The sequence below is a fragment of the Dendropsophus ebraccatus genome, chromosome 2, assembly GCF_027789765.1.
Source record: "Dendropsophus ebraccatus isolate aDenEbr1 chromosome 2, aDenEbr1.pat, whole genome shotgun sequence".
In the NCBI taxonomy this organism is placed as follows: Eukaryota; Metazoa; Chordata; class Amphibia; order Anura; family Hylidae; genus Dendropsophus; species Dendropsophus ebraccatus.
In genome coordinates, this window is record NC_091455.1 from 172,855,579 (window position 1) to 172,875,315 (window position 19,737).

The following is a 19,737-nucleotide window of genomic DNA, read 5'->3' on the forward strand; positions in this document are numbered from 1 at the left end:
GTAAAGGTTATAGTTAAGACCAATTGTTCATAGCCGTATAGCAGCTCGTCTCATTACTGTGCAGTAATAATTGATATGGAGAAGAGGTGGGTAACAGCCGAGACGCACATAATTTCATATGATGAAGATATTTTTCTATCGTAAAAGTGGCAGAAGATGAAAAAACGCCGCATGATATACAGAGCAGCCTTTTAATAATGGTCGGCGCTTGTACAGATTTAGAATAATTTATTGAAAAAGTCCCGGGGATTTTGTGTTTTAACTGGATGGAAAGTGCAAAGTCAGGCTGTTCTGGTGTGTGCCCGCTGTACGTCAGGAAATCATTAGAGATAACTACATTTATCATTATTAATTCTGCTCTACTCAGGCATCTACAGGACTTCACATTTTTCCTTTTGGCAATGTACAGATGTACGGATTCTGTGCACCTGCCTAATCAATGGAACGGGGAATTCTGGGTAATCCTGGCCCACTGACCATACTTATTATCGCCAATAGCCATAAATAAACTTTTATATGCTATACAAGACTGTAACACTATTGGTTTAGTAACTATTTATTAAACTATTTTTAATCTATTATCAAATGTATAGACTAAAAACCTTGATAGGTCCTAACAAGTACTGTTTGACTCACACATACACAACTCACCTGCCATCTCTAATATCTGATCTATACATGATTACTATACAGGTCAATAGGAACTGTATTCATCTGTATACAAACGGGCCCCCTAGTGGTGACAAGAGGCTTTTGAGAATTTTGCAGTGGAACTATCTGTACTAAATGAATGTATTTTTTTTTTACTATTTTTTTGTAAGTATAGTTTAACATATATTCTAAATTGCTAACGTTGTGCCACTTATTCAATTAAGAAATATGTACAATTAAGAAATTTGTAGAAATAGTAGTGTATTCACCATATATACAGGGAGAGAGAATATTTTTCACATATGTTATGAATTCTTTTCCTCATTTATGTTACTACCAATCTTGCACATTAGATAGCTGTCATTCACGGTAAGTCGCTAACAGATCCCTCTGGTGGATCAACTCCCATAAGAAGGAAAGAATTGAAGAGAGTTGTCCATACACATTAGATGGCTGAGATTCTGCCAAATATGGTGGGTTTTCTCAGGTTCCTTGTATCACTGCTGACCTCAGTATATAAATATTTCCATGCTGCTCTATTCTGACCCCAAAACTTGGTTGATTCCCTGTGATGTATTTTGGTAGGATTCTGGATAAGCTTTAAAGGGAATCTGTCAGCTTCCGGGCACTACTTAAGGTGCTGACAGTGTGCTGTAGCTGGCAGTCCCCTAGTGAGCATGGTGACTTTTGGTAATTTTGTGCAGTGGATTATGCGCAATCACATGTCTCCTACTGTACTGAAGAGTTGTTCGTGCCACACTCTGGCACATCTCTTTACTCTTTCCTCCTCCCTCTTCTTCATGAATAATTAATGCTGCCCACCCTCCTGCTCGCTCAGCTGTCAACCAGTGTCTGTGATTGCAGATTAGTCCTCTGAAGGCAGGTTATGTCTGAAAGAAACTGTGTAGGGGCTGTGGTCTAGGGGTAACTCACCTGTCTAGTGACCTGCCAGCAGTTTAGTCTCTGGTTCAAATCCCCTGATGGACATGAAATAGAGGGCTTTGTTTTTTTTCCTTCTCATTATTGTATCATTGTTAAGGCTATGTTCACACACAGTATTTTTGCTCAGTATTTTTGTCAGTATTTTGCAACTATAACGAGTAGTAGAATGAAATCACAGAGAGGCTATGTTCACATGCTGTTGAAATTGAGTGGATGGCAGCCACTTAATGGCCAATAACTACTGTTATTTTAAAACAACAACCAATATTTGCCATTAAATGACGTCCATCCGCTCAATTTCAACTGTATTTCTATAGCCTTTCTATGTTTTCAATCCACTCATGGTTTTGGTTGCAAAATACTGACCAAAATACTGTGTGTGAACATAGCGTTAAAAGTAATAGAATAATGCGAAAAAAATAAATAAATAAAAACCTCTATTTCATTTCCAACAGGGGATTTGTACCAGTGAATGAACTGCTGGAAGGTCTCTAGACAGGTGAGTTACCCCTAGACCACAGTTCCAACACATTTGGGCTGAGAGATTCAACTATATCTGAGTGCCTAGAGAGCACTGATCTGCAATCAGAGACACTGGCTGACAGCTGAGCGAGCAGGAGGCCGGGCAGCATTAATTATTCATGAATAGGGAGTAAGAAGGAGTGTAGAGGTGTGCCAGGGTGTGGCACAAAGAACTCCTCTTTGCCTCTTCAGTACAGTAGAAGACGTGAGATTGTGCATAATCCCTTGCATGGAAAATTACCAAAAGGCACCATGCTCACTAGGGGACTGCCAGCTACAAAACACTGTCAACCCCTTAGGTAGGGCCCGGAAGCTGACAGATTCCCTTTAAGGCTAAGACAGCCGCAATGAGTGGGAATGGTCAAACTAATGTCATTGGGTTATTAAATTATCCAGGAATAGAGATGAATAAACTTAGAGTATGCTCGGGTTTGTTCGAACCTAAACGCTCTGCATTTGATTGCTGGTGGCTGAAGAAGTTGGATGCAGTCTATGGCTGAATCCATGTTTTCCAGGCAGCCTTTGGGCTGCGTCCAACTTCTTGAGGTTCACTTATCTCAATCCAGGAAGTGTTGTAGTGCAGCCTCTAAAAATAGAGCTGCCCTCTGTCATTATATCTCCTTCCTCTAATCCAGTATACATGGCAAAGCTAATAAGTGAATTTTAGAAATTAGGAAATCTTACTTTACAGGGGTATTCTGGATGATCATTTTTGAAAAAATTGGGCTCAAGCTCCTGTAAAATAGAAAAAAAAAACATATAATAACCTAACACATTCCTTTGTCAGTCCCTTCTGCTTGGTACTTTATTTTTTATGTGTAAGCATATTGACCTACCTGTGCTCAGCCAATCACTGTCTTCAGCAGTTTCCCGCCTCAGCCACTAATTGGCTGAGTTGGCAAGTCCTTGTGCTAACACCAGGAATTACCGTTCAGCAGGAACTAGCACCATGACAGCAGCTGTTTGGGAGCAGCAGAGAATGTAAGTATATGTTTTTTATTTTTCACAGGGGCTCAGTTCTTGGTAAACAACATTATTCACAAGTGTATCTAGTGTGAAACGTGTTTTTCTTTTTTATATGGATAGTCTTCTAAAAATACAACACCACAACTTTTTCTTAACTATTTATGTATTAAAAATCTGATTCATATAATAATATTTCTGATGGTAAATTACATTTTTACATTTGAACAAAATTTTAATTTTTAATTAAAAATTTTCCAATTGTTTTTAATTTTAGGGTGAAACCTTTATGATAATTTCATTGTCAAACATCAGATGGCTTTATAACAATCGTCAGAAGTAATGATAAGGCTGGGCCGTAAAAAAAAAAAAAAAAAAAAACAGACTTGGAAAGTCCCCAGCATTTCAGTTTAGGTCAACTAATTCACATTAACAAACTTTTTAAGCAAAAATCAATTTTACGTTAAGAAGGAGCTGGAGAAACTGCTCTCGCTCAATAGACATAAATATTTTATTGGTTCCCTACCATAAACGTTCCCATTAATTGCAGTGAGGTAAGGTATTGTGCAATCAGCAGGAACACGAGGGGTTAAATCTTTCCAAGCCTGTGGCAGGGAACAGATACACTTTGACAGTCAATTTCAGCCAGTAATATATATCCTATGGAGCATGGTTGGCAACATAATAAAACAGGCTGAACTTAGGAGGAATATGTATGATTCAGATGACATGTTTTTTCTAGGTAGCTGGATTTAGAGGCGATAGGCTTACAGCACAGTGATGCAAGGTAGAGTTTGATAAAATGCTGAATGAACATTATTTGCAACTGTCACAAAACACAAATCACAAAGTAACAGAATTTGTGGGTGCCGCAGTGCATTCTGCACACCGGCTTATTTCCATGTGCTGATATATATCTCTCTCCATTCCCCGCGAATAGACAAAGGGGAAAATATATGGCGGAATGAACAGTCATATTTAATCAGAATCTTAATGGTGAATTAATAGCATATTTCTATAATATGTCACAGGGAGTAATAGTAAATTAAACCAAGCCCTGGGGTAAACAAAGTAGTGGATGGAAACTCCGCTAGAGGAAACCAGAGATGTAAGGTTTGGGGTAGAACACTGTTAAATTGTTCATGGTTTGGGTTAAACAAGGAAATAAATCCATAAAATAAAGATAAATATGTAAAATAAATAAATTGAGAATTTGTGTGAGAAATACGTGTATGGCTAGGTTCACAGCTAAATATGCTCGTAATTTTGAGTGAAAATCGAACAATATGTGAACAGATGTAAAAAATAAAAAAAAGTCAGTATTTTGCAAGAGGAGGTGAAAATAATAAGGATGGTGGAAATCAATAATGGCTGTTATTCTATACAGTGTCGTTCTGTGTATTGTGGTGAAAGATTTCTGGTCGTTCCCAAAAGCGCTAGTTTGTGATTGTTTATCGTTAATTGGTTCGTTTATTGATAATCATTTGGCGGCGAGCCAGCTGGGGGGCAGATTGCCACGCAGGGGTGGAGCTATGTCCCGTTTCTTCTAATGATTATCAATGAGAGGGGACTGGCCAGGGGTGTGACAAATCGATGCTCTGTGTAGGTAGCCCCACCCCAGTGCTCCTAATGGCTTACCGGGCAGAGGAATTCAGAATAAACAACACGAGAACGGTGCAGAGGATGAAGGTAACACATACCTTCTTCCTCAATGCCCTGTGCCCACTAGGGAGCTATCAGAAGGTCAGATTTGTCTAACCTGCTAGTAGTTCCCCTATAACAAAATATGCACCTTACCAACCCTACTACTTCTTTGACAAGTTTCCATGGTCCCCATGGTTTCCAGTGATGACACCATGTTAACACCATCTAGCTCACCGACGTGATCAGAGATTGGCTGCAGCAGTCACACAGTTTGGGTGAACAAAGACCTGCAGGATATTAAGGCTAGAGAGTCAGTGCAGGAGCAGCAGGGGATTGGTGGGGTGAGTATGTTATACGGTTATTAGCTGCCGTCTACTAGTTTGTGGTCTTTTTCACCAGGTTATGAATACAACCATTGAACGCCATGTATTGTACTCATCATTATTGGCCGTATGTGTTGTCTGACAGATTGCTTGCTGTTTGTATTGCAGACACAGATCCACGCGTCTTGGAGAAGCAGGAACTTCAGCAGCCCACATATGTTGCGTTGAGTTACATCAACAGGTATGTATGTCTATTCTGAGGCTGATTATTCTGTATATCTGATACAACCAGTGGTCTGTCATTAAATCAGCACTGCTGGCAATGATCTGTCCAGGAGAACTGTTCTGGCACCGCATACAGTCTCCAACAAATAACTAACAAGGTGGTGACTGATTCTGGAACTGTACCATGAAGCCGAGGAGGGCTAAGCCACAATGTAGAGCTGTGTAGTCGGATTTACAACCCCAGACTTGATGCTTTTCTTCTAAATATACTAGTTTAAGACACATAAATCATTTATGTCATCATGTTTTGTCTTTTTTGCCACTTTCTCAGCAAGAAAGACTATGGTTGGCACGAAAATGACATCTTCAATGAAAATCAGCACTATAAGATCACAGGCAGTCAAAGAGAGCAAGACTCCCTTGGGCAATAGATGATATGGCTCCCTTGTGCCCCAATAGCTCATCACAGAATACTCCTTTATGTCTCTCTCCTTCTCATCAACAGGCAACATGCAATCTAATAGACAGTAAGAAGCTGCTTTTAAGATGACAGTGTACCCTTATCTATTGGGCCCTTATGCAGCTGCAGTGGTGGTACATATGGTACATGTACCCTTGAATAATATACTTCTAAATTGCCCTCATTCATTATAAGTATGTCCACTAATGCATTGATGCCATTAGGACAGATATACCATATGTGCAGCCTATGCTGTGCTTGTACAGTGTCTCAGAAGGAAAGGGGGCCACTATTACTCATAAATCAGCTTGTGTATATTAAACTACATAGTAAAGGGGTAGTCCGGTGTAAAAAATATATTTAAAGGAGAACTCCGGAATAGTAAAAATGATTTCTATAAAAAAAAAATACATTAAACGTTATATAGATGTCTTTATGTAATGTATTACCATGTCTGTGCATTTCTGCCACACTGGTAGTTGATTGACATCCAGGAAGTGAAGAAAACTGGACTCCCTGCAATCCATTCTGTCTCCTGCTTCCCTCTTTTTAGGAGACAAAGTTCATGTGACCACTGTCTCACATTTAATTTGTTTTCTGAGCACAGAATGAGGATGCAGATGTGACAAAGTGAAGGGGGCAGCACATGGGTGGAGAGGATCAGGACATGGGCAAAGACTACTTGGAAATGTAGTCTAATAGCAGTGCAGGGGAAGAGAAAGAGGGACAGAGCAGGCAGAAAACTGCATCAGAGCAATAGGACTACTGTAAAACCACAAATTGTCGGGGGGAACATAGGTAAGAATCTTGCTTTTTTTTTAAGGTTTTTTTTTTTATATTTTTTAACAAAGCTACCCAGAGTTCCCCTTTAAATGAAACTGTCATCTAAAAATATATCTTACTTGTATAGTGATATAGATATCAACATGCTTATGCTTGAAATAGCCATGACAGGAAGTTGTGTAGTCCTTTCATTCTCAGTTGTATTGTCTCAGCAGCTCCCCCACAGACACCTTCCCAAGATGAGGCATTATCCTCCGCTGTCCCAGTAGGCCCCAACAGTTTACATACCAACTTACCTATGATATATACCTTTATTGAGACCCTTCGGAAAGAATAAGGTGTATTCATAGCATGCTGCCTTGTGCTAAGTAATGCCACAGGCAGAGGGGCAGACAGATTTAACAGTCAGCTCTGTACCGAAATATAGTCATCTCATATTTGTTGTAATAAACCTCTGTTCACACTGGATTTTTTTTTTTGGTGCTAAATTCTATATATCTTTTCCCTATGCAGTGCACTTCACCCATCATAGACTTTCCATTTAGAATTTCACATGATCCAGGTACTTTTTCTATTTCCAGCGCAATTCAGCAGGTATGGCTCTGATACTGGAGACATCAGTCTGGAATCATCTTGCCAATGCTCTGTTGACCTCAGCAGTCTGTTTTGACACTCTATTTGCGCTCACGCTTCACGTGTGATACACCGAAATCATAAAAATGGAAATTTCACCTCATATACAGTTTGCAGCACCAACGTGTGTTCCAGTTGACTAAATGTTTTCATTAGTGTGACTAAGGAAACCATCTTTTTTTTAAAGAAGAGATCAGTGAAATGGAGGAAGTTTTAGACTCTTAAGGAGGCTGGTTCAGATTTCTTTGACATGAGGCAGAGACTTATGGATCAAAGCCACACATCTCTCACCAGATAATAATTCCTGCTTCTTCCTATTTTTATGCATGCATTGTCTACGCCGATCATGTGTTTTTATTCATGTGCTAAGATCGCTACATTGTGCTATGGGAGCAAAAGACAAACTTTAGATGATAAATTTAAACAAGATGTGCTCCTAGGTCAGGGAAAAGGAAAATGTTCTGTGTTGCAGGAAGATTTACGTATTTGACTTTATTTTCGATCCTTTTATCAGAGATTAAGTTCGCCAAAATGTAACTTTCTTGAACTTGATAAAATACTTTTACGTCTCGGTAGTAAAGATCAAAAAGGGGATAGTAAGAACAAAGAGGCCGATGTTAGAAAGCTCTCCACCAGTCAGCAGTAGAATGACCAATGTTACCAACTGAAAGAGACCACACATTAATAGAATCCCCTCTCCTGTTGTACCCCTCCTAATTAAATAAATATATACGCGTGTGTGTAATCTAACCTTGTATATAGCACAATCCAGATGTTTTCATAACAACAGCATCATTATGTTAAAGGGGTTAGGGTTTAGAAAAATAGAAAAATATAGCTGCTTCCAGAAACAGCACCACCCTTGTCCTCAGTTTGTGTGTGGTATTGCAGCTCAGTTTGAACTGAATGGAATGAACTTAAAATTCTGCACACAACCTGAGCAGAAGCGTGGTGCTGTTTTTGAAGAAAACTGTTATATTTTTCTAATTCTGAATAAGTCTTTTACTGGAGGTGACCTGTTGGCAGTAAATATAATATTCCTTTATGTAACTGTTAAGTTATTCTTATTATCTGGTACCTTTAAACCCTGGTCCTGTTAACCCATTCCCACTGTTAATTAGCCTACAGTGACATTAATTAACGTGCAGAAGATGACAACTATGCCCTTGCCATCCCCCAGTGTCAATTAGCAGGGCACCCTCCACAGCTGATGGGATCCGAGCCATGCTCGGATCACAGCAATTAACACTATAGATGCAGTGTCACATGCCAATAGTGTTTCAGCTTATGGGATCATTAGGATCCCATGGCTGAAGTGAAAAATTTGACCTGGGCAGTCTGTCCCCTTGAGATGAACGTAAAACATTACTGAGCCCTTTAAAATTGGTCATTCCAAAGGGAGCTTCTATTGTATTGATCTTGTACTGATGCTATCTACCTACTGGTGTCACATGTCGCTGTAATGCTGTACAGATCACTTTACTGCAGCCTCCTCACCACACACACACATCAGGAAGTCTGTGGTAAATGAAAACTGCAAGATTTCAGGATTATTTTAAAATATAGATAGAAAATGGAAACTTAGAAAAAAGTCACCATTCTTAAAAAATATTTTTAACATAAAAACATAATTTAAACAATAAGTCATTTTCTGATGACACATTCCCTTTGACCACCTAAAACTCTGTGACAGGTCAGCTTTATGAATTTGGGGCTGAATATATTGGCTATGTTAGGAATGTACTTTGTCGGAACACTGTCTGATTCCAGCACTCGGTGTCTCGTGATTGACAGGATCCACCACACCCATGCCCCTGTTTAGTCCTCTGGCAGTGTTGGAGTTAACTTTGTTTTTGCTGTGGTCATGATGTGACGGACAGGTCCCCTACCAGTCAGATTGTCTGGTTTCCAGGTGTCTGTGACTGGAGATTAGGAGTCTGGGCCAATCCAGTTCTGATCCAGACCCCTGGTCTCCCATAAAGTATACATGCTGGCTAATTTGAGTTCTCTGATTCCTGCTAAGTGTTCCTTATGTCTATCTTTGCCTGGTATTTCTGCCCCTTTGCTTTGTATTTTGACCATCTTAGTTATCTGCCTGCACTGGCCTCGTTGCCTGACTTCTGACTACTCTTTTGCCCACTGATTTTGTACCTCTGTTGCCCTGCTGTTGTGACCTCGGACCGTCGACTGTCCTTTATTGTGTTTGTTTGTCTGTCTACGTTTTTGTGTCACACCTGCTCAGGAAAGGGACCGTTGCCAAGTTACCCGCTGCCACCTAGGGCAGACCACAGTAAGTAGGCAGGGACAGTGGGCAGGGCTAAGGCCAGAGTCCACTATCTCTGTCCTATCTGTGTGTGCTGAACGACTGGTCCCTAATCCTCTTGCTCCTATTAAAAAGGTTGTACAGCTTTCTTTCACAAACTGTGCCACACCTATTCGTGGGTTAAGGCCCCTTTACAGAAGCCGATTATCATCAATGAGCATTCATAGTAACAATAATCGGTTGATGTAAAAGTGTCAGTGATCAGCCAAGGAGCAGGAAAACGCTTGTCAGCGAATTGCATCTTTTATGTGGTGCTACCAGTTATCGCAGGGAGATGTGCCGCCGCCATATTTTTTAAATGGCAGCACAAATGATGCAGGGGTCATTAGTGTGGCCCAACCACGCTATTAGTCTTGCCTTGTAAGGGCACTGCAAACGAGCTCCGATCTCGCTGATCAACGACCCTATGCAGCTATGGATGGCTAAAGATCGGTAATTTTAAAAGGGCCTTAAAAAGGGCTTTCGCAGCTACATGCCATTAAGTGAATGAGTCTAAGCTCCTATACTACACACAAGCTGGGGACAGGGATAGTGCTATTTTTGGAAGAAAAAGCCATGTTTTTCTAATCCTGTACAACACTTTTAAAGGGAGGGTACTACAGCATGCTTCTACGAGTTTTATTGTACCATATGAATAATTTATACTGCTGCATAGATTCAGAGCATGATGTAGTGCAAACTATTAACTGCTCTGCACTGAGGTATAAACAGTGTACAAAGCCATAAGGTGCTGTAAGTGGTTAGGAGAGGTACACAAGATACTGGCGCGATTCCTATTAAGCGTAATGCTTTCTCCCCGACTCGGTTTATTTTGGGGGTCGCCCAGCTTGAAATGACTTCTGAAAGTTTAATTAGTTAATACCCAAGAGCGACGGCTGCAGTCTGCTTCAGCTCAAGTAATGTCTGATAGTTCAATAATATATTTCCATTTTAATACGTAATATTTTAAGCCAACACAATAGCAAATGTTTTATTAAATGAAAACAAAGTCATAGCCCTAGATAAATAGTAAGGCACTTTACTTGTCTAACACAAAGAAAATGGCAAATTAACCCATTGACTTGTGTTAGAGGATATGTAATCGCTGTAATTTGGTTTATGTGACTGTCATGGTAAGTCATATAGGTGAGAGTGAAATTTCTTCCATCTGTAGACTAGCGCTGGATGTTCTCTTCTCTTAATGGAGAAGCCCGGCACAGGGCAAAAAAATGATTCTGGGCTGGGGGTGGGGGGACATAAAAAAGAAGTTATATTCACCTATCCTGGTGCCCACACAGCAACGCGTCCCACTACTGAACCCCAGCCGGCTGTCTTCTTAGCTCCCCTTCAGCTACATCACAACTTGGTCGACAGATGAGCCACTCAGCCGGTCAGTGACTGGGGCAGGGCATCGCTGTAGTCACTCATTGGCTGAGTGGGCTAAATCCTGATTCAACTTGGGTCGTGAAGTACTCAGAAACCAGGAGAAGAGGAAACCCTGCGGGATATGGGAGCCCAGTGATACGTCTCAGCATGGACACGGGGACAAGTGAGCATATTGTCTTTTTAAATTTCCCCCCACCCCCTGCCCATAGTAATTCCCCCCCCCCCCCCCCCCCCCCCCCGCCGGACTTCTCCTTTGGGGGTCTACAGAAGTACAGAACTAGGTGCGTTCACATGTAGACTATGCCACACTCTATTATTAGGAACCTGGTCTATGCCCTCATTTACTGGCATGATTATAAAATACTAGTTTATACTTTTCTAAATTACTTTAAAGGGGTTGTCCGGCACTAAAAGAATTGTAAAAGGGGTCAGGAGGGCTTAAAGGGTACCTGTCCCATTGCAAATACAGTCCACTCTGCAGGAATCATATTATAGAGCAGAAGGAGTTGAGCAGATTTATATATAGTTTTGTGGGATACGTTCCAAGATAACCGTCATTTATTCGAGTAGCCGAGGGGTCAGTGATTGACAAGTCACTGTATGCACACTTACATAGACAGCTGCCAATCACTGAATAGAACCACACACTTCACTACTTAACCTTGTTGAGATAATAACGCTGGCCAAGTAGTGCCAGCTACAGTGCTCATATAGTTAAAAGAAACGTGCAGCAAAAATTTTTATTTAAGTATTTCCCCCCAAAAGTTATACAAATCACCAATAAACACTTATTATGGGAAATGCTTGTTTCTCTGCACTTACTACTGCATCAAGGCTTCATTTCCTGGATAAAATGGTGATGTCACTACCCGACCCCCAGAGCTGTGCAGGCTGTGGCTGCTGGAGAGGATGATGGCACAGGGATGCTCAGTGTCCCTCTTGTACCCTGTGTCCCTCAGTGTCCCCCTGCCATCATCCTCTCCAGCAGCCACAGCCCACACAGCTCTGGGAGTCGGTTCGTGATATCACCATTCCGGGGAAAACATATTGATGGGCTATCCACAAAATACAGTAGCTCATCAGTCACTGGCCTGGCACTGGCCATAAACTGTTGCTCACACTATGCAGGGGAAATGGCAAAAGGCAGTTGGCTCTATTCACTGTGCAGCAATGTGATGGGTAATTGCAGATTAGCACCTGGAAGCCGAGCTGCAGTTACCAGATCCGGACACTACACAGTGAATGGAACCAACTGCTTCCAGTCCTGTTGTGTAGTGTGGATGCCGATCAGTGACTGATCCAGCTACCCATTGGTGAGCTATCCATTAGTATGTTTTGTCCAGAAAACCCTTTTATTCCTTACTGTATACAATAAACTGCATACAGAATGTAACACCAACTACACTTGTGCCATTCAGCATATAGCAGTGCCCATGGAGTGTACCATATTCACTTTTCCCTATGTCATGTCCCAAACATTTATGCCCATGAAATATGTCATGCACTTTCTTTCTGGTGGAATCCAAGCCCACCAATGTCACCAGGTCTGTCCATGCCAGCTTGTATGTAACATGCTTTGTTGTAAGCCTCCCTTACATATGAATATAAAAGTATTGGAGAAAAGAAAATCATCTTAATTTAATTTCTTTGCATATTTTCTAGTAAAAAGACGCACTTTGACTATCTCCAGTCCGTTGGCTTTTTCGTCAATGTGTTTTTCATAATCTAAAGAGAATTACTGTAAAATTGGACAAATAAGAATCGGTGGTTCTGTTGACATCAGAGCATTGTAAAATTTTAATGTTGCGTTTGAAATTTAAGAATGTGGCGTGAACTATATTCTGTGCATTGTACTATCCATACAATAGAGTCTCAGTACGTGAAATTTCAAGGCAAAAATGCTTCCAAAACAAATGGCCAGAATGTACTTTATTTTCATGCATTTGTTTTTTTTTCCCAGCCTACACCTGATAAAGAGGCCCAGGTTGGCAGTCATGTTAGAAACAAATGAGTATGTTTGGTATCCATGCATGTTCATTCCTTTCCGATTCTCTCTAGTAACACAATAAACAAACTAGAAATGTTGTAATTTCAAATAACATTTACCTTTCTACTTCGTCCAGTGAAGCCAATGCAGATGCCTTGAAAGATCTGGCCAGGATGCTAATGTTTTCTGTCCATGATGCCGGGCCAGCTATCGAGCCTGTAAAAGTAAAACACATCAAGAGCAAAAAGAAAAAACATTTCTATTTTGCATATCCTTTGTTCTCAGTGAAGCAGTAATGGTCCGTTCCCCACATCTTTATGACACTCTCCTTAAAGGGGTACTCCGGCCGTTTGAATTTCCCACTGTTTGCAGGTCCCTGAAGCTCCAGTTGGTGTCTTCATTTTTCTTCACTTCCTGGTTTGAGCTTACCCATGATGCACTTTGTCTCCTGTGATGTCTAAATGACTCTGTAAAACTGTTAGATGGCTTTCATCTTGCTCAGCCAATCAGAGCTAAGCAACCTGAGTTGTCTGACAAAGAGGGGCTGGCCTAACAGGGCTTTGACTGACCTCCATCTTGATGATGTCATTGTCACAAAATGGCTTCCACAGAGCAGCCTGGGGTCAACAGTCATTAGGTAAGAATGAAATTACTTCACTTCTTGTTGGGAGATTGAGGGGTGAAAAGATAGGGAAAGGAGCAGATAGGCGATTGAAGCATATTACAAAGTTATATAACTTTGTAATGTGTTTCAATTATTGGGAAAAGCTTTTCGCTGGAGTACACCTTTAAGGAGAATTATCATCCTTTTGATCCTATGAAGAATTTTGACAGTTTAAAAAATAAATTATCTGCTCACTTATCAGATCCCTGACTGTGGCCATGTGACCGCAGCAGCAAATCACTGACTACAGCTTCGGTCAAGAGTCTGGCCGTTTTAAGCCCAACCGATTGTTAAAACAAGTAGGGAAGACCCCCCACTGTCTTTCTGACCTTCCATCTCTCCTTCTCCTTTCCTGTTTTACACTGGTTTTGTTATAAAATACAAAAAAGTTTGATAAAAACACTTTAGAAGAAAAAAAAGGCAGAGAGATGCACTTGGCTGAGTGCTTCCCCCCCTCTGTCTCAGTCCCTTTCTGCAGGAAACAGATTCTACAGAAGTCCAGGGATTCCTCCTCTTGCAGAAAGCAGAGAGGGGAAGAGAATACTTTAGCTTAGCACTTCTCCTGGTTGATTCTAATGTTTGGTGGGGATCTTTGCACCCAGCCCCTGACCAGTCAAAACTTATGACATGTCTCAGCTTCAACTTTAGCTTAGCTTCTGCTCCAATATTTGGGTTTTTATTTTTTCAAAACTTAAACTTCTGACTTAATGACCACCCTCTTAAGCGCCTATGCCCTACTTAACATATAGGTACAGAATTTAATGACACTGATTGTTGGGGAACTACTAACTTTGGGTCAAAAACAAATTTCCTGTGGGACAACATTTCCACTTGTGCCATCTGTATTGTTTTTCCCTAGTAGTAAGTTTGTTAGGGTGGGTTCCCATATGCCATTAATTGCATGCGTCTTAAACCCCGCCCCCATGCGTTCACCAGTGGATATGTGATGTCGCCTAAAAGCCCGGCGACATTGAACACCCATTGATGAACACATGGGGCATGGCTGTGGCCACGTATACTGCTTACCATGTGGGAACACGCCTTATACTTTCCTATACTTTCAGAGCAATTGATAATCATTGATCACCCTTAACAGCCAGCGGATTCCGGGCAGAGGTATTTCATTGAATAAATGTTTCTTTGAAATTCTAATTTGCAGATTGTCTTCCATCGCGCCCGTTTTCTAAGAACGTGTTCTAGCTGTTCTAGTTGCTTAATAAAATAATGGTAAAATTTAAGCAAAGTGACACAACAACATTATAAAAGGGAAACTTGTTTTCCTATATACACTTCCAAATAAATTCATTAGCCGAGATGCTTATTACTTCTTATGGGCTCATATTTGGGATTTATGTTTCCTTGGCAGTCTGTCTTCAGTGTGCACATTTTCTTTGAAAGCCACATAAAAAATATTTAAACACTGCAGCGCCTCTTGTAATATTTTAGTATTTCAATAAATTGTAGGGTACTAAAGTATAAAACAACCCAGGAGTTTTGTAACCCTGTTCCGCTGGAGCCATATAATCCGCATACAGGTAGCGTTTGTAAAGATCAATCGTCTGGAAAGAAAATATAGGTGCTTTACACATGGTGGATAAGAAAGGAAAAGAAAAACACAACATGCGTCTGAGGCATTCCTAGCGGTCAGCTACAGTGCAGGGAACGTTCCATTAATGAAGTCAGCTCCGTTTAGTCGGCTTTTATTAAGCATATTTTAATATGGCCCGAGCAAATTTTATGGTTAATAAGTGGAACACAATAAAACTTGATGGAACTTTGATGCTCTTAAAAAATGGAGTTCGACTTAGACACAGTATATAAAACGTGCCGAAAAACGTCTGAAACTGCTGTCCTAATGCGAACCGCACACTGATCTGTCATAGTCTTTCCTTTAGGAAGCTGATAAAGTTTCTGTATAAAACTAAACATGATGTAATGTGCCAGAAACATGGGGAAATTTCACATCATCCCAGGACAGCTTCATATGATTTGGTCATTTAGTATAATTGTTAACCCCTCCATGACCAAGGTCATAGATGCACAGGTTGCAACAAAACAAAAAGAAAAAAGGCAGAGTGCCTTATAGGGTGATAAGCTTCAATACCAAACAAAGGGAATATTCCAGGAGACTGCTCACCTGGGTAGGTTGTGTGTAGCCACAACAACCATTAATAGCTGAAATGCATAGTAACAAGCCGCAGCAGAAGTATGACACCGCACACTACTTGAGGGTCCGGGATAGATAGCCAAAAGGATGGAGAAAGAAAGGTTCCTTGTCAGGACAGGGAGGTAGGGATAAGAAACGACAGTCAGCCCACCCACTGTCCCTACCTACTTACCTAAGGGCCCTAGGCAGCCGCGGACAACCACAAAACGGTCCCTGCTCTGGTATAGGTGTAACACAGAACAAGACAGACGAACAAACACAAAGGCAGAGTCAAACAAGCCAAAGTCCAAACCAAATGGGCAACACAATCGGATAGTCAAAGGTCAGGCGGGAGGTCACGTAAAAGGTCGAGCAAGCAGAGGAATTAGGAACGGGGATGAGGGGGGAGCTGGGATCAGGGTGTGAACCTTAAAGGGGTTGGCCACTTTATAGTAAAATTGCTCAGTGTACAGTATTGGGCTGGGTTCACACTACGTACATTTCAGGCAGTATTTGGTCCTCTTGTCAGGTCCTCATAGCAACCAAAACCAGGAATGGATTGAAAACACAGAAAGGATCTGTTCACACAATGTTCAAACTGAGTGGATGGCCGTCATATAATGGTAAATAACTGCAATTATTTCAATATAACAGCCGTTGTTTTAAAATAACAGCAAATATTTGCCATTAAATGGTGGCCATCCACTCAATTACAACATTATGTAAACAGATCCTTTCTGTGTTTTCAATCCACTCCTGGTTTTGGTTGCTATACAGCCTCAAATATACAGCCTCAAATATACGTAGTGTGAACCCAGCCTTAGTAAGTGTACTCACTGTATATACTGACAGCAGCTTCCTGTGTACTTCATAGAGCCAATATCAGCCTCCCCTCCTCCAGGCTGGGCTGCCCTGCTCTGTAGTGTTTTGGTCCATAAGATTGCTGACATGGAGGAGCATGTGACCAAGCCCCGCCCCCCCCAGTGTCCACCACTGAGCCTGTATATGTCTATAGAGGACACAGTGGACAGTGCATGGTCACATGCTCCTCCATGTCAGCCATTTTTTGGACTGAAACAAAACAGAACAGGGCAGCAGAGCCTGGTGAAGGGGAGTCTGATTTTAGCTTTATGAGGTAAACAGGAGGCTGCTGTCAGTATATACAGTGAGTACACTTACTAATACTTTGTACTGACCTATTTTGCTATAAAGTGGCCAACCCCTTTAATAGCCAGCCTCAATCAAACAGACTTGCTCAGCTGCAGCAATCAAGTCTAGCAAAGCTCAGTGTAACTCTTGCATTGCCGGAAGCTGAGAAACAATCGGGTGTGTCACACAAAAGCAAAAACCAGGCCCAGTTCACACCAGGCTACTGCACATTCCTGACAGTCCTTCTGCGCAGGCTGTTCACACACACTTACAAATAACGCATTTCAAAGTCATCAGACTTCTTCTTCAGATTAATAGGACAGCAACTATTTGTAAGGACCAATAAGGTGTGTGTGAATAACTGCCTGCGCAATGGACCCTTTCTTTCTCCATCCTTTTGGTGATAGATGCACGGATGTCCGGGTCATATTAATGCAATGTTCCTCCCCGCCTTCTCAGAGCCATACCGGGTTTTTTTTTCCACCTACAGGGCCTATTGGGGTGTCATTTTTTGTGCCATGATCTCTAGTTTTTATTAATATTATATTGGTGTAAAAGAAAAGTTTTTGATCGCTTTTTATTATTTTTTTCTAATATAATGCAAATGTAACATACAGATTGTACATTACATCCAGCATAGTTGTATAAGCGTTTACTTAGTATTATACATATTAATGAAAACAAACAAAAATTTATCAATACCATGTGCCGCAACTCTGTTCTGATGAAGGGAGAATGCTAAAACTCCTGAAAGCGTAAACTTTGTGCTCTCACAATAAATTATAAGATTGATTCAATTTCCTGGCTATATTTGGACTTTTGGGACAGCGCTAACTTGTGAGTACTATTCTTTTTACATTTTTGCCTACTCTTTAACCATTCCAGGGCAGTATCCAATTACAACTGTTAACAGTACTCAATAACTGGAATATTTTGCAATGAGCCAGCAGATATCTTACGTCTGCAAATGGTATACCAATCTAGTAATCATTCATTATACCTCGCTTTCTCCTATTGTGAAGTTTGTCAATGGGGAGGTACCTTTAGAGTGTAGCTCTACCCCCTTGCTGCCAGTTAGCTACCTGGTAAAGCATAATTTGAATTGGAGTCCTACAACTTTCCCATAAAGCTCTTCTAGGCAGACCTGGTGTGTCCACCCATCGTTCCCATACTTTTTCAAATTTGTGTGCACATTTCCTCTTAATATCCTTATTATACTCCCCTTTCTATTCTTATTATGTTGTTAATTTTATTAACAAATTCTTGGACCCTAGGGGGGTTTGCCTGAATCCAATGGGACGTCCCTTATACATCTAAATCCCCGCTGGGTCAAGTTGATATTTTTTAGTAAACCAAAAAGTTGGCAGCTGCCTGTAGGCTCTTCTAGGAGGTAAAAGCATGAAAAGTAGGTCTTTTGGAATTCACCCCGGTGAGTGTATTTTTCTCACATCACTTGTCGTTTATATTTTTGGTCCATTTTCACTCGTGTATTAGCGTATTTCCAATTACAGTTTTATTTATGCCGTCAGTGGCCAGGATTCTTTAATATGAAATGTATCGTAGTCCCAGAGAGACATTTAAAACAGCTTATTCAGACTGTTTGGCTGGCCTAGATGACTTTATTGCTGTTATTAAGAAAACATTAAGAAGTCTTTTCATATTTAGCATTGAGATTGATACGTTTTATAGCGTTGCTTCATAAGAAAGCCACTATTAAATATTTATGTGACAAAAAGGATTACTTTGCCTTTTGAATGAACGGTTGTGTCTCAAGAAGACAATGAGATGTGAGGTGTAAATAAATAAGTCAACACTATATACTTTATATAGTTGAAAATGTCGATTATATTCCTGAATCCGCATCCGTGTAATTATAAATCCTTCCGCTGTCCTACTTCTGTCAATGTTGTAAAGAATTTTATGAAGCCGTCTTTTGCTGTACGCTTCCCAAAAGTGGCAACCACAACGTGGGAGCTCTAATGGCAGACATATGGGTTGTCACTTGACTTTCTCAGAAGTACTCATCGCTAACAAAACAGCTGAATAGGGGTTTAACAACTTCTCAGAAATGGGCAGCTTGTATATTCAGTGGGTTTTTAATTTTAGGTGCAAAGGATGGTAATACAGGTCAAATTCACACCACATTGTGGCCTACTCTCAGCATATACAATGACAGTCTCGTCTATACTCATGTGCTGTAGACTTTAATGGGCAAAGGTTTGCCAAAAGGGAGTCATTTTGGCGTACGGCCCCAACTTTATTTAAAAGCATTGTCAACTATTTAGTACAGCTGCAAAAAAACATATACTGTGTAGATTTTTAATTGGTAGTCTATGTCCATCTGTCTGTACAATTCCTGAACGTAAAAGCCAAATGCCTTGTCAATTTACCCCACACCTCTTTGCAGTGTATGAATCTATATTTACAAGCTCTATAATTTTTCTTTGAAATGTGATTTTATGTTTTTTTTTTTCCGACAGACTACTGTCTCCTTTAGTATGATACTTCTAATGTGCCTGCCGACATCAGATTGATCCAACATTAGTCCCATGTAATAAGTATATAGCAACCCTGGCTCTAAGTACAATATGTGGAGCACTCCTTACCGGGTAAGATTCAAAGTCCACAAGTAAATCCAAAGAGAATCCAAGGCAGCACCAAGTAATCCAAATAATGAACCTTTATTCACATCATGCATATACACCAATATTAGTGCCACCAGATTTCTTTTGGTAGCAAATGCCATTTTTAGTTGGTATTTAAGCAGGCTCCAAAATACTGTAAGAAAGAAGCAACTTTATAGGTGTTTAAATTTTTTCTTGCAATGTTACAAAAAATATATAACAACTAGACCTGTCTCTAAGGGTATGTTCACACTGAGCAGATGGGGCGGAATTCCGCAGCGGAACTCTCTGCCGCTGAATCCTGCCTGCTTAAGTGTCAGACCACACCTCTTT

At 40.6% G+C, this 19,737-nt stretch overlaps 1 protein-coding gene across 1 annotated transcript in view; it reads left to right on the top strand.

The window, feature by feature from the left end:
* The window catches only part of JAZF1 (JAZF zinc finger 1), a 215,839-nt gene that overhangs the window by 105,842 nt on the left and 90,260 nt on the right, over positions 1–19,737 (top strand). The window contains exon 2 of the mRNA XM_069958740.1: positions 5,214–5,286. Within this exon, the coding sequence (XP_069814841.1) occupies positions 5,214–5,286 (73 nt within the window). The remainder of the gene's footprint in view (positions 1–5,213; positions 5,287–19,737) is intronic.